At 35.0% G+C, this 15,024-nt stretch overlaps 1 protein-coding gene across 2 annotated transcripts in view; it reads right to left on the reverse strand.

Moving 5' to 3' along the window:
* Nucleotides 1-15,024, reverse strand: part of LOC131064445 (uncharacterized) — a 135,072-nt gene that overhangs the window by 78,279 nt on the left and 41,769 nt on the right. For both annotated transcript variants that reach the window (XM_057998592.2, XM_057998586.2), the window contains exons 7-9: nucleotides 5,882-5,977; nucleotides 5,638-5,700; nucleotides 5,292-5,351 (exon numbers count right to left, since the gene is read on the reverse strand). In XM_057998592.2, coding sequence (XP_057854575.2) covers nucleotides 5,292-5,351; nucleotides 5,638-5,700; nucleotides 5,882-5,977 — 219 coding nt within the window. The remainder of the gene's footprint in view (nucleotides 1-5,291; nucleotides 5,352-5,637; nucleotides 5,701-5,881; nucleotides 5,978-15,024) is intronic.

The following is a 15,024-nucleotide window of genomic DNA, read 5'->3' on the forward strand; positions in this document are numbered from 1 at the left end:
AAACTTCAAGGCAAATTTCGAAGTACAAGACAACTTCTAGGACAATTTAAGGCCAATTCCTACACTTGGAAACAAAGTTGAAGGCAATTTTTTAAAACAATTTAAAGGATTTCATCAAAATTCTCTGGTTTACTAAGGATTGAAGGCAGACTTTCATTCAGAATTCCGATTCCTTTCCGACTTCAAGGCAACTTTCATTCAGAATTTCTAATTTTCCAAACTTGCAAAAGAATTTTCATTTCAGATTCTTCAAATTTTATTCAAAACCATCTTGCTTTTTACGCTTTTGTGCAGATTTTGTAGGCAAAAATTTCTCAAACAGACTTGATTTCAATTTCCAAAATTTCACTAAGTCTGATTTTTAGTTACAATTACAATTTCTAGAATTTCATAAGTTAAATCAGAATTATTCTTTGAAATTCCATCAAACTGGAAATAGATTGGATAGCCACTTTTGCCACATGTGAAGATGAGATGGAACTGATGGAATACAAGATCGGCACTATGCCAAGTGTCCCAATGGAAGAGCTCGACCCCATAGTGACCAAGTTCATTGGATTTGCTGCCAAAGAAATGGATAAGGGACACCCACTTCTAGAAGAAAGCTGGATTTGATAGTTGTTTATTTCTCATTGGTCCATTTTGGATAGCTGTTGTAGCTTGCCCTAATTAGGGTTTAATGTTTTAATCTTGGTTGTTGATCCTAAATTGATCCTAGCCCTTCATTTATTTTATACTCCTATTTAGGCTCCTCCCTTTCGTTTGTAAAGAGAGAGGTTTCGGAGAAATTGTTGTAGTGATACTTCTTAAGTAATTGTCATAATTCATTGTTCAATATGTTGGTGAATCTTTGTCCATTTTTGCAAGTTAGCATGGTTTCTTGGTTCTCATTAGAATAGATTTAATTTCCAAGTTGATAATTGGATGAAGGATTGATAAAATTGCTTGATGTGGAGTTGGTGCATTCATACTTTTTATAATTGGATAATTTTCAATTATTTTGCAAAGTTAGCCTGAACAAGTAAATGAAAACTTAACTTCTATTACTATATTCATTGTTCAATATGTTGGTGAATATGAGTGATATGAAAATCTTTTGAATTCCTTCGAAGATAGCATCGTTCTTGTGTAGTTGTTGAATTTGGCGAAACAAGGATTGGTTTAAATTCCACTTTTACAATTTATGTCTCTAGAGTTCATAGGATTTGCTTAAGATTAGAATTATCTTCCTAAACCCTCACCCTCACCCTTTTTCCTTTTTTCCAAGTCTTAGTACAAGGAGGATTTGAAATAGTTTATTGCAAAATCATTCCCAAAAAGAAGAAAGTTACAAGTGTCGGCAATTAGCAGAATCCTTAGATTGAATTACTCCTCGGACAATTATGTAAGTCCCCCTTGAGATTACCAACAAATCACAACGAACCAACTGAGACTATCCCTACGCATTTGAGAACAAAATACTTCTTCCCCTAAAATTTCATGATGCTTGTAATCTTCGTACATTTTATTATGAATGTCAAGGTGTCATATATTTATAAACTAGCAATCGCACCTTGGTGTGCAATGGGTACACCGAAGAGTTGTGGAGAAGGGAGAAGTAGAGAGGGAGAGAGATGAACAAATAGAGAGGGGGAGAGATATGTAGTGATAGAGGTGAAGAGAAAATAATAGAGCTAAAGAAGAAGATAGAGGGCGAGAGAAAGAACAAGATCAATAGAGAGAGAGAGAGGGGGGGGTGAGAGGGATGGAGAGAGAGATAAGTAGAGGGATGAAGAGGGGGGGAGAGAGGGATGGAGAAAGAGAATATGAGAGAGAGGGAGAGAGAAATAAAGATGGAAAAATTGAGAGAGAGAGAGAAGGGGAGAGAATTATGGGGAGATAGAGGGGGAAGAGAGAGATGGGGGAAAGGGGGTAAGGAGAGATAAGTGGAGGGAGAAAGAGAATATGAGGAATAGAGAAAAAAATTTAGATAGATCGTGATGTAGTGATTATGTGAATATGAGAGGGGGGAGAGATATAGATAACTCAATACATGTAGAGGGAGAGAGAGACTGATATAGATAGAGGGGGGTATAGACAATTAGAGGGATACAAAGAGATAGTGATATAGATAGAGGGGGATATAGAATGTTAGAGAGAGAGAGAGAGAGAGAGAGAGAGAGAGAGGTAGAGGTAATGAGATATAAATGAAGAAGGAGATGGCAAGGGAGAGATATGGAAATAGAGATAGAGGGGACAAAAGTGAGAAAGAAAGGAAATAGAGAGAGGTATAGAGGGATAGAGAGATAGAGGTAGGGAGGGAGAAATTGGGAGATTGTGTATATGAGAGAGAGATATGGAGGGGGAGATAGAGAGGGAGAGAGAAGGATATAATGAAATATTGAGAGGGGAGAGAAAGTGAGAGATATAAAAAGAGGGAGTGATAAGGAGAGAGGGAGAGAGAGAGGGAACAAAAAGATGGAAAAATATGAATAGAAGGGAGAGATAGAGATATAGATATAACTTGGGGAAAGATAGAGGGTGTGTGAAAGAGATAAACATATAGAGAGAGAGATGGAAGGAGTGAGGAAGAGGGATATAGAGACATGGAGATAGAAAGAGGGAGACAATTAGAGAGGGGGAGATGGAGTAATAGAAAGATAAAGATATATGAGGTGGCATATAGAGAGAGGTAGATAGATATTAGGAGAGATGGAGGGAGTTATAAAGGGAGAGATGGAATAGACCAACAAAAAATAGAGATAATGAGATATAGATAAAGAGGAAGAGGGAGAGATGGGAATATATAGATGGATTGGGAACCAATGAGAGATAAGGGAGGTGATGGGGACAATTAATAGAGGGGTAAAGAGAGAGATATGCTTTTCTAGAGAGGGGGAGAGAGATGGAGATAGATATAGGGAGGGAGAAATAGGGAGTTTCTATGTGTGTTAGTGAGATGGAGATATAGCAATAGAGATACAGAGGGAGAAACGACAAATGTGTGTGTGAGTGAGAGAGATATATGGAGATAGACAAAGATAGGGAGAGAGATGCATATAAATAGATAGAGAGAAAAGGAGAGGGAGGGAGATGAATAAAGATGATAGAGGAGTAGAGATATATTGAAATAGGGAACACTATGGAGAGAAGGTTCAAGAGAGGGATAGAAAGAGGGAGGTATAGAAAGATAGGTATAGTGGGAAAGATATATGGGGAAGAGAAAGTGTAAGGAGAGGTAAGGTATGAGGGATTTATAGAGAGACAAGTATATCTGAAAAGATAGAGGAAAGAACAGAGAGATGTAGGTAGAGGTAAGGAGAGAGAGACAGGGGAGAGAGATACAGGAAGATAGAGATAGAGATAGAATGTGCCTTGGTTTGATGAATTTCTTAAAGTCCAATGTATTACAAAAAAGGTAAAACAATTTAAAGCTCTGCAAGATTGATCTTGCTAATATGTTATTAGTTCTTTCTTTCAATTTCTTCAATTTTGCCACTATTAATTTACATTGCTCATCTTTGATCATACATTCCTCTCTTGAAATCCATGAATCGCCTTTTTAAGTTTTATAAAATTTAGTTTGAACCCCCTAGGTTTTTAAATGTTCTCTTTGGCTTCTTTCATTATTATAGCATAATTAACCCGATCAGTCCCATTAATAGGAGCTTGGAAATAAATTTTCATCTTATGTTTTTTTCTTTACTTTTCTAATAAACATTAGGTTATTATTGAAAATATTCATGTGTATTTAGGAAATTAAGAAAAATAGCAAATAATGTCCAAAAATTATTAAGTATAACCTTACATTACATATTGATGTCTTTATTTAATAAAAAACAATAATAATTGTATTCATATGCAATCAACCATAAGATTATAGAGTATCATAAGACAATGATATAAATATAGATAAAAACTAAAACACAACCAACATATATAAAATGGATAGTATTTTTTTTATGATTAAAAAATATAAGGGAACCATTTTGTGAGAAGTCATTCATGCACATGGTAGTCCCTATTGATAACCATTGACTTGTGAGAGGTGCTCGAAGTATCAAAGGCATAAGAAAGTGGAAGCTCTTGTTGGCCAAACATGTCTAGGGCTACTAAATAAACAACACACAAAACTGCTATGAAATTTGATGCAGAGAAGTTTGAGCTTCCTTTTCAAAGTGAAAGAGATGGTACACCAAAAGCATCGACAAAATTGAGTTGATGACACTGATGTTAATTGAACAAAAAGAAAAAAAGGAAAAAAAAATTAAAATTATATGTAAATATTTGAAATATAATATTATATTATTTAACTTAAATATTTATTTATTATTTACATTCAATTTTAATTTTATAAATCTAAACTTATAAATATATTTTAAAATTATTATTATATTTTAAAAATATATATTTATATTAAAATGTTAAATATTTAATACATTTTTATTATTTTTATATAAATTTAAATTATATGTAATATTATATTTTTGTTGTTATATTCTATATAATACATATTAAATATAAATACAATATATTATTTATATGTAATATTTCTCAATATAATATTATATAAACTAATCTATAGAAAGAAGAGAGAAAATCAAATGAAATCAGAAAAGAAGAATAAACCAATTTTAAATGACGAATCAAAAGAGAGTTTTAAAACAAAAACTAAAAATTCATAAATAAAAGCATTTAAAATCATTTACAAATAAAAGGGAAATATGTGTACAATGGGAACAATTGAAAATATATGTGTACCCGTGCATCTCTAATCATTTTATAGGCTCCTTGCTTCCATCAAATGTAAAGAAATAATGCAACAATAATAGACAAACCAGCCCATAAGATAAGGTTGAGTGCTTTCAAAGCGCGAAGGATACACTGCTGGCAAATCTTCGCAGTAACAACTGTCAGATGAGAAAAAAATTCAAACGAAGATTTTTTACAGGTGGACAGCACAAAATAATTTGTTTTGGGCTTATACCAATCTTGTATGTTAGCAACATTCATTGGATGGTTGAATAATATTGAGTGACGAGAAAAATAGGCTGGGTTACAGAATATCGACAGTCATATCGTTTACTTCAAATAGGTAACGCCTTCGGCGTAAAAATTCTTATGTAATTCCATCCTTTTTATCTGGATTGATCTACCTGTTTTCAAATAACTATTTATTCATTTCTTAACATGTCAAAATATTGAACATCGTTACTACATTGCATTGCATATAGCATTGTTATTATATTTTAATTTCACTGAAGAATTAGCCATATGCCCTGCTACATGCACCGTTAATAACAAGAAAATACCTGAGGAATAGTATGCTTGATTGTACCAAACTTGCTCACAAATGCATCCAATATACGCCCCTATTTCACAAATTCAAACAAGGTGGGAATTAGAATATATGCAATGCTCATTTATACAGTCACAGAACTAATGTTTAGTTGATATTTGTGAGTTAGTTTGTAGTTATGAGTTAGTTCACAGTAGATAACAAATAAAGACAATAAAAATTTAAAAACTGATAGAATCAATAACATCATAAGAAAATAGTGCTCTAGTTGACAGTAGAAAACATATAAAGAAGAAATGAATTAAAAAAGATAATGACCAATATTCTATGAAATGTAACCTTTGCATTAACAATCTCACCAGTAAGGCTCGTCCTTCTTCCTTGCTGGCAGGATCAACGCCTCTGCTAAAAATAGGTTCAACCTGCAGTGCATTTGTTACTAACAGCCGACTAAATAATTTTGATTTTTAACTAAAATAACCTGTAAACAATAAGTCTTCTTTGTTTTAGATATAGAAATATTTTAACATTACAAAAGGACCTCTTCAGAAGTACTACTTCTGTGAAAATACAATACAACTGACTGGGAGTGTAAGATGATACCAAATTAAGCATCAATCGAGCACAAGTAGTCTGCACACTAAGTGGGAGAGATGAATCGTGCATGTTTCTTGAAAACAAATATATAATTTGAGAGAGCTGAAACAAGCAAAAGACATGTTAGTTCATAACCAGACACAGACTTAAGTTTGCACATAACAGCCAACAGAAGTAAGGAAATAACATGATCGCATGGCGCATGGCTTCTTAAAAAGTACAAAGGACAAATAAAACAGAGGAATTAATGAGTCAACAATACGATGAGACAAAAAAAGAGCTACATACTACTTTCTTTACAATGAAATAAGGAAATTCTAATGATTATTCCCAATATTATTACCCTAGGGTTACGCATGCTAAAAGTCAGCTAGTCCATAGTATCATACATAAAATATAATATACATGAATAAAAATATAATATATGACCTTTTTTGTAAATGAAGTTACATAAAATATAAGATACAGGAATAAAAAGTACATTGGGTAACCATAAAAATAACTGACAACTAATAGTTCAGTATACAACATGAAACTTAGAAAGCATTGAAATAAAGTGTCCTGCTCCAAAGTAAACAATAAAATGTGATGTCCCCGATCTCACTATTATTAATTAAACAAATTATTAATTAAATAAATTATTAAATAAATAATAAATGAAAATTATAAATAAACGCAATTATTAGATATTTTTGTCAACTCGGCACTATAGGCCAACCTGCCACGCCTATTATTACTATCTGACCATTTGCAAGACTCAACGGTCCAAGCAAGGGATGTTGTGCATGAAGGAGATTGGTCTGAACTTAGAGCCGAGATGAGTTTCGTGCAGGCCAAGGACTCCAGCAGTAAGAACACACATGCCAGGAGATATGGCACCACTCTAAGGAGTCTCATTGGCTCCCAATCGATCCCGACCAGCAGATTACCAGTCACCTTCAGGACCTCCGTAAGGTGCCAACACATCCATCACCAGGCCGACTATTATCGCAGACACTGTTGCATATTCGTAGCATCCTGAATCATTGTAGATGGAAGCTGGACTATGTGTATCTATTCAATAACTTGCCTAACAGCTCCAGCTATATATTCTATGCATATGGTTATGCAAAGCCTCTCTAATCTTGTCTGATATTGCTGGTTTTGGACAATCTGACTGTAATTAAAGCAGTTATAGTTTGATCATTTATTTATACATGGAATCAGACCTATGTCATCGAGTTCTTCTACAGAGGGGTGAATTCTGGTCCGGGTGCAGTCCAAGTCCCGGTGCGGTCCGGGTTCACAGCAGGGTTCATCCCAGGGACACACCTGGGCCAAACCCGGGATTACCCGACCGCGTGGGCAACCAAAAACGGCCCCACCAACAATAAAAAATAATTCTTGATGCTTTCAAAAGCCATTAAAACCCTAATTTCGCCTATATTTGGCATTCTTCACCTTCTATTTGCTCATTAACTGATTTCATTGCTCCATCCTTGCATTTTTCAGCATTTTTTTCCTCCAGGCTTGTTTTGAAGGTGCTTGCATTTTTCTTTGAAGATACACATCAAAGATTTAGGAATCATTGGAGAAGGCAGATTTAGCCATCAAAGGCGAGCGAATCCTCATTTTTTTCAAGTTTAAAAAATAAAAATAAAAAAATAGTTTTGAATATTTTTTTACACATTGTATGCATAATAGGGGGTTCTAATGCCGATTTTTTTTCAATTTTTTTCAATAATTGTAATGTCCCCTACCTGATTAACATAATTAATCCATTTCAATATACTAAAATCGATCCAGAGACTAATCATGAAGCTAGACATTGATATTCAATTTATTAGTTATTAACAAGTGCTTATTTATTTTCCTCATTAGATGATTAATTTCATTATTCATAGTTCTTAATATAGATATCAAACCCTGCTACTACTTCAGTTTTAAGGGAGAAGGGTTTACGTATGTTATCAAAGCGCTTAAAGACCAACTACAATAGGTTCCCTCAAAGTTTACAAATCCAAGCCCTTACCTATCTTGGGTCTATACCCTCAAGGCTTATGGGTGATCCCCACCCTATCTTGGGACTTGACCTATTGCTTGGATTTAGACTGCCCCTCTTTGGAACATCTCATTACCATCTTCTTAAATACTGACAGTAATAACATGATTTAGACTATAAGTATACTAATTTTGTATGTATTATTAATATATATATGAAATTAAGTATGACTCTCATACATATTGCAGTCTGCATAAGAACATTATCAGGCTTTATATATTAAGCATACATAGTAAACACATCCCCATGCATACCACCAAGAACAAGGATGTTACTGCCTGTAACTTAATAACAGTTCTGATCTGATCTGATCCATGGTGATGTCAGTGGATGCTTTTGATTCCTTTCCTTTATATCTCTCAATGTGAAACAGAGGTTACACCTCTTCATCATGTATGCCCTTTGGCAAGAGACACCCTTTGAAAGAGTGCAACTCTTCATTACACTTCTTATTTAAATCAGATCTGCACTTCTCATTCCAAAATTATCCCCTCTTCAAATGAGTTCTCTCCTTCCTTTTATACCTTATATTTTGGGAGAGTCGCAACTTATCATTTCATGCCTTTTGACCATTCATTAACTTTAGTCAATTTTGCATTATATTCTTTTATATATACTTCTTTTTTTTTAATTCTTTTGTCTTTAATTTTATTATTCTCATTTATTATTAAATTATATTTCAAAGTGGGGACATTACAATAATGTTTTGAATTTTCCATTTTAGGTTCATCATTCATACATAATGGCTGCAAGTGGAAGCTTTGCCTCTAGTTCAGTTGCGGGGGGGCGAACTGAAGCAAACCCTATTAAAATTGATGAGGATTTGCCACTTTGGCATTATACAATGATGATCACACAAATGTTTGGTGGTGAGAGTTTTCTTTGGTGATGTAACCATTGAGGCATAGAGTACACCAGCTCATGCTATTGAGCGAAAGGTCACTTATGCATCATCCCTAGACATGGAATAAAATATTGTAAGGGGCAAGACAGCAATGGCTACCAAAAGCTCTAATCCTGCAATATATTAGAGAACAAGTGGAAGCCGATAGGAAAAGCAACAAACTAAAAACTAATCATCCTCTTGCCAAGGCAACCTCGAAGAGGCTTCTTAGTGGCTCCACAAGACTGGCTGGCCCACATCCTTTCATGGCAATGCCACCACCACTTGTACAGAGTTTGCAGATCAAAGTGTTGCTCATTGCATTTATGGTAATGGGCTTTCTTTCAACATTATTAGATCACCTTATTTTTGGGAGATGGTACACAACCTTTGCAATACACCTCTTGATATACTTTGTCTCGGGTGTGAAAAGGTGGGAACCACCTCATTGGCAAACGAGAAAGCTTTGGTAGAGACACAATTGAGAGTCATCAAATATTCATGGCCCCCCCGAAACAAGTGTGCCCATTATTTTTGATGGATGTAAAGATTACAGAAATAGGCCATCGATCAATGTTATACTAGTGTCCCCTAAAGGGGCAATGTTTTTTAAGCAGTGGATTGTGAGAGGCAAGTAAAAGATGCAATTTTCATTGCCAATTTCCTCATAGAATGCAATGACATGGCGAGGGCTTCAAAATGTTGTCCAACTCAACGGACAATGCTAAAAATTGTAGGGCAGCTGAGTCTATATTGGAGACCACATATAGTCACATTGTTTGGACACCATGTGCAGTCCACTCACTCAATTTAATCATGCAAAAGATTGGCACACAATTTGATTGGGTCAAACAAGTTTACATGGAGGGGGAGGAGATTCAAATGTTTGTGACTAATCATCACATGTCACATGCCATATTCAAGACCTCCTCCAAGTTGGAGTTGTTAAAAATAATTTTAATTTTAATTTTTAATTTTTTAATTCTTATTTTTTAAAGTTGATATATGACTTGTATATTTTTATGCCATGTTAAGTTGCCGAAACACGGTTTGCCTCTCACACATTCGTCTTAAGACAACTTGTGAAGGTGCAAGAGGCATTGAGTGCTATGGTCATCAACAGCTTGTGGAGTGTATGGAAGCAATCAGCCACAGAAAGAGCCCAAAAAGTAAGAGAATAGATTGTCATGCCCCCAAATTAACACCCCAATTGGCAACTTGCATTCATTGATCAGCCGATATAATCGGAGAAATTGTCTTACTACAGTAAGTCTTCACAATTTCTTGTGGGCAGATCGTGATCATTATCAGTTCGTGATTTCCTTATTATGAAGATCATGCCTTCTTTATAATGCAGATCATGGTTATTTTTACCATGCAGATCCTGGGTTCTTTTATGCACCACCTTCTGCCCTTATCTTAACAATAATCATACCCAACTGATTGTGATTAATTAAACTAAACAAAGAGAGTGGTTTGTTATTGAAGAGATGCGATTAGCATCCAAATAGACTCTCCACCATCGATCACATCCCTGAAGAGGAGTCGCCACCCTACACACCAAATAGAGGGGTATAAATGGTTCATTCCAGCTTCCAAGAAGATCATTGAAGGCATTAAGAATCTGATATATTTTAAGACACAAATTCTCAGGCAGTGCGTCTGATTTCTGCAGTGTGGTATGGACTTTCTGTGCATATCATTAAGTGATGTGACAATGTTGTATATCTGTTTTTGCATCTTTATGTTAATCATACAGTGTTGATATATATATATATATATGCTGTAAATCAGACTAATATACTCTGCAGATTACTTCATGTGTTTCCAGCCATGATAGAGGGAAAGGAATTACAAGTAGGGGAACAGTGTTGGGGTTATCATCTAGGTATGCCACCTCATGGTATATGACTGGGAAGTCCCATGAGGCCAAAGGAGTACAAAGGGTACTGCCTTTCAGCCAAGAAAGGATAGACTTCTAGGGCACCCTATTGTGAGTGCCCCTCATACTCCCTATAATGGTGAATGAACGTAATAGGAAAGCTCAAACATGAGAAGTAAGATAGGGGTGGCAAGATTGAAGGGAACAGTTATAGGACACCTCACTAGGTATTCCACCTCATATGATGGCACGGGTCACATGAGGCCAAGGGGGATAAGGTCTGCCCTTGGGCCTAGGGCAGAGAGTCACTAAGGCACCCTATCGAGTCACCATATCTAACCCTTCTATGGTTGAGCCTTCTCAAATATGATTTAAGCAATCTTATGATTAGATCCATACTTCAATATATATATTTGCAACTTTCTAATTAATAGATCAATCTTATGAATCATGACTATGAGTATTTCCTAACTTATTTGCAGGAGTTCAATCAAAGTGAAAGGTATCTCTAAACCCTACCTTGTTTCAATTAAGAATCAAGGCAAATTTGAGTATTTATAATTTGGGGACATTACATTGATCCTTGATGATGATTGGTGTGATGGTGTGGAAAATGTTTTGAGTTTCCCGAGCTCATCATGAGCATGATTAGTATGCTGATACCAATCATCCATGTTTGGGTGAAATTTATGATGGCTTGGCCTGCATGGTGGAGAAAATAAGAGCAATAATAGAGGCCAAGGAACATGACCAAACGGAAACATTTTTCAAAATTGTGCAACAGATTGTTGTTGACCGTTGGAACAAGATGACCACCCCTTGCATCTCTTAGCATTTGTTTTGACGCCAAAGTTTAATAGCATAGAGATGCTTGCATTACCAAGGAGGGTGCCACCATATAGAGATGCAGAAGTTGCTACTGGCTATAGGGCTGCATTTAAAAAAATATATTCAGATGATGAAACTAGAAATATTATGTTGGGCGAGTTTGGCCAATTCATATCTACAAAATATCATGGATGTTGATGAGAGGTGGTATGTACATGGTCAAGGCTCCATTTACTTGTAGCCTCTTGCAAATAAAATTCTTTTTATTTATTTTTTTATCATTTTCCATTCAATGCTATTATATTAAAATTTATTTATTTTATAATTTATAATTATGTTTTAACTTTTGAGTTTTTAAAAATTTTAACTAAATGTTGTATGCAAACTCAACAGGTTGCGAGTAACTTACAGTCAGACCATTGTAATCAGTTTGTTCTCAGTTGAGATTCAATAACAAGACTTATATAGAATCAGGATCAATATTGCCTGTAATCAGTTTGTGAAAATAGTAATCTTTATTCAATCAGTTGATATTCTATTGTTCATCTGAAGCTAATTGATGGCTTATGTATATGAAAATTGGAACTTTGGTGCTTGATATTTACATCTGTGCACTTCATATTAGAAATCCTAAGAGGGATATTTCATAAAACATGAACTTCATAAAAAAAAAAAATTGATCACCACTGAAAATAATATATTCCAACAAAATCTTGTTGCATTTTCATAAGGTGCTCACAAAAGTTTCAAATTCCACATATATTATTATCTGTAATTAAAAACTTAAACATTCAAAATAGCTTCATGATCCTCAATAGCAATGCCCAATATTCAAGTTCCCCACAGATATCTTAGTGTGTGACATTGCGCAATCCAATTCTGCATGCAATAGCCACAATAATTTTGAAAGAAGAGATACCGCCCTAGTCATGGCATCTAATATAATGTCCCCTTCTTAGCCAGCGTCAACCGATCAAGGTTAGTCTATTACCAGTTCCTCATAGACTAACAAGGTGGAAAAAAGGAACCATTTAGGGTTGGTTTTCTCAGGTTTCAGACAGCATATCTAAGTGCTTCATGAGATATCAGGGCATTATTTTGTGATATTAGAAAGGCTTGTTAAATTAAATCAATATTTAACTTACTTAAGACTCCTCGAAAGTACATATTATGATATGATTCTAGAGAGAATGGCGTCCCAGGAAAGAGAAAGTGGAGCTTATTGCAATTTGTGGTTATTTGTAATGTTACAAATGATATTAAAAGTGACTTTGAAAGTGAGAATTATTAAATTATGAAAATGACTTTATAATAAGAGAAACAGAGAGAAAATTACATATCAGCTTTTCAAAGTATCAAAAGGCCTGCATTATGCAGACGATCAATATCCAAAGCCCTACCACCTACCACCCTGCCATTCCACCAGAACAATCCTTCAACCAATTTCTAAAAATTGAAACCCAAAGCTACCAATGTAGGACAGCACTACACACTAACCGAAACTATTACTGGGGACTATTATGTCATAATGTGAAATATTAGAGGGAGAAAATATAAGTAAATAAAGTTATAAGTTGGGCACTAGAGGAAACCCTAATTAGGCATATCCATTTGGGAGAATATTTAAAAGCAACTTGGAGTTCATTTTGAACAAGTCTTGGTGAAATATTGTCTTACTTTTGCCTCCTGAGAGGAGTTTGTCTGAACCCTAGAGTTTAGAGCTGCTTGTGGAGATGAAATCCTCCATAAGTGAACTCACTTGCAGTTGTGAGAGACCACCACAGTGTGTGAAAGGGAATCCTATTTTCAGGGATTTCATTTGGGCTTAAAAGAAATCACTTTAGAGGTGATTTTGCTGGTTGAAATCTGAAGGAGGTGCTTGCTTGCCTAGCCGCCCCCTTTCCTTAACAGTTTGAAGTTGTTTGAAGCCCAAACTTGCTTCTCAAACATTGGTTATCATCACAACTTCATCTTCAGCATATGTAGAGTAGCCTTCAACCATTTTTAGTCACTAGAGGGGTTTCCAACACAATGGACTAGTCCATTTGCAGGCCGTACAGCTCAAGGGTATTTGAGCTTCATTCCTACCAAACATTGGGATTTGGTGAACCAACTTTGACGAATTTCTGGCGTCTGGATTAGACTTATATTTGGGCAGTATTTTGAGTGGAAAGAGGCAGATTTTAAAGTGCTGCAAACACATTTTTGGGTGAGCTACTTGGCTGCCCTCTTGCCAGTAATCAGATCTCCTTATCTGCTGTCTCAAGTACATCAACTACCAGACTGGGGAGTAAACTTTCAAGGTATGTCTGGATTAGTTTTGTACGGCATTTTCTAGTCTTGTGTTATCATTATTAACAGAAAATATTGTAAAACTTAGCCCCTATCTAAATCTGGAAATTTCAAGAACTTGGTTGCATATTTTCAGTTTGTTTTCAGCTTGTTCTTGAATGCAAAAATAGCTCTATACTCAATATCATTGTTCAAACATCAAACAAACAAACCATTCTGCTACTTCTGTCTAGCTCTGAAAGAAAACAAAAAAAAGAAAAGAAAACATTGTATCTTTAATTAAAAATTAACCAGCAGGTTGCTACAAAACAGTTCTCAATGGTTCCACCTTGGGTGTGACTCTACCTCTACACCAAAGATAAGCCATTGTTGTGAATAAAAATGGAGCAATTTAAAGATCAAGAAAAGGTATTACTGCCCAAGATGGACCCCAACCATGTGCTCCCTAAACAAAACAATATTGTAAGGAGGCAGTAAAATGGTCCTCTTCCACATAATTCCTACACAATATTAGTTTTGAGCCACCAAAGAGAAAGCTGCAATTCACACTAATAACCCTCTGAGTTATGTTTACATTGGTTTAGTGCTTAATTGAGTTATTTTAAAGAACTAGAGTTTGTTTAGCCATATTACTTGAATACAGTTTCCATCCTCATTTATCTTCTTCAGTTATTTGTGGGCATGAAAATAATTTCTTTATTATTTCTTTAACAAATTTGTAAACCAAATTAATAGGCCCCTAAACAAATTGGATTTGGACAGCAACTGGTACAGAGTACCAGGCAGCTAATACCTTGACCCTTGGTACTCTTCCCTTGTATCAGAAACATATCCTGCCTTGAAGATGAAAAATAAATTGAATGAATGATTCAATAATCGGATAATGTATTCAGCAACATACAAGCATATATAGAGAGATTACAAGACGACGTTCTAAATTAAGAACAAGTGGTTTAAAGTGAACTACTAAAAAGCTAAACGCTAAATAAAGCTAAAAAGCTAATTTATCTAAAAAGAAAAAGCTAAATGCTAAATAAAGCTTTAAAAGCTAATTAACTAAAAAGCTAAATGACCATTAAACAAGGAACTAAATATAGGTGACTAAAATATAATTAAATATTCTAATACCCTCCCTTAATGGTCATTCTATCTACTAACTACCCTACAGAAGACACTATAGGTCTTTTGATCACAAATGAAAAGAACACTCTGCTGCGGTGGAG

The sequence above is a fragment of the Cryptomeria japonica genome, chromosome 1 (genome assembly GCF_030272615.1).
Source record: "Cryptomeria japonica chromosome 1, Sugi_1.0, whole genome shotgun sequence".
Taxonomy (NCBI): domain Eukaryota; kingdom Viridiplantae; phylum Streptophyta; class Pinopsida; order Cupressales; family Cupressaceae; genus Cryptomeria; species Cryptomeria japonica.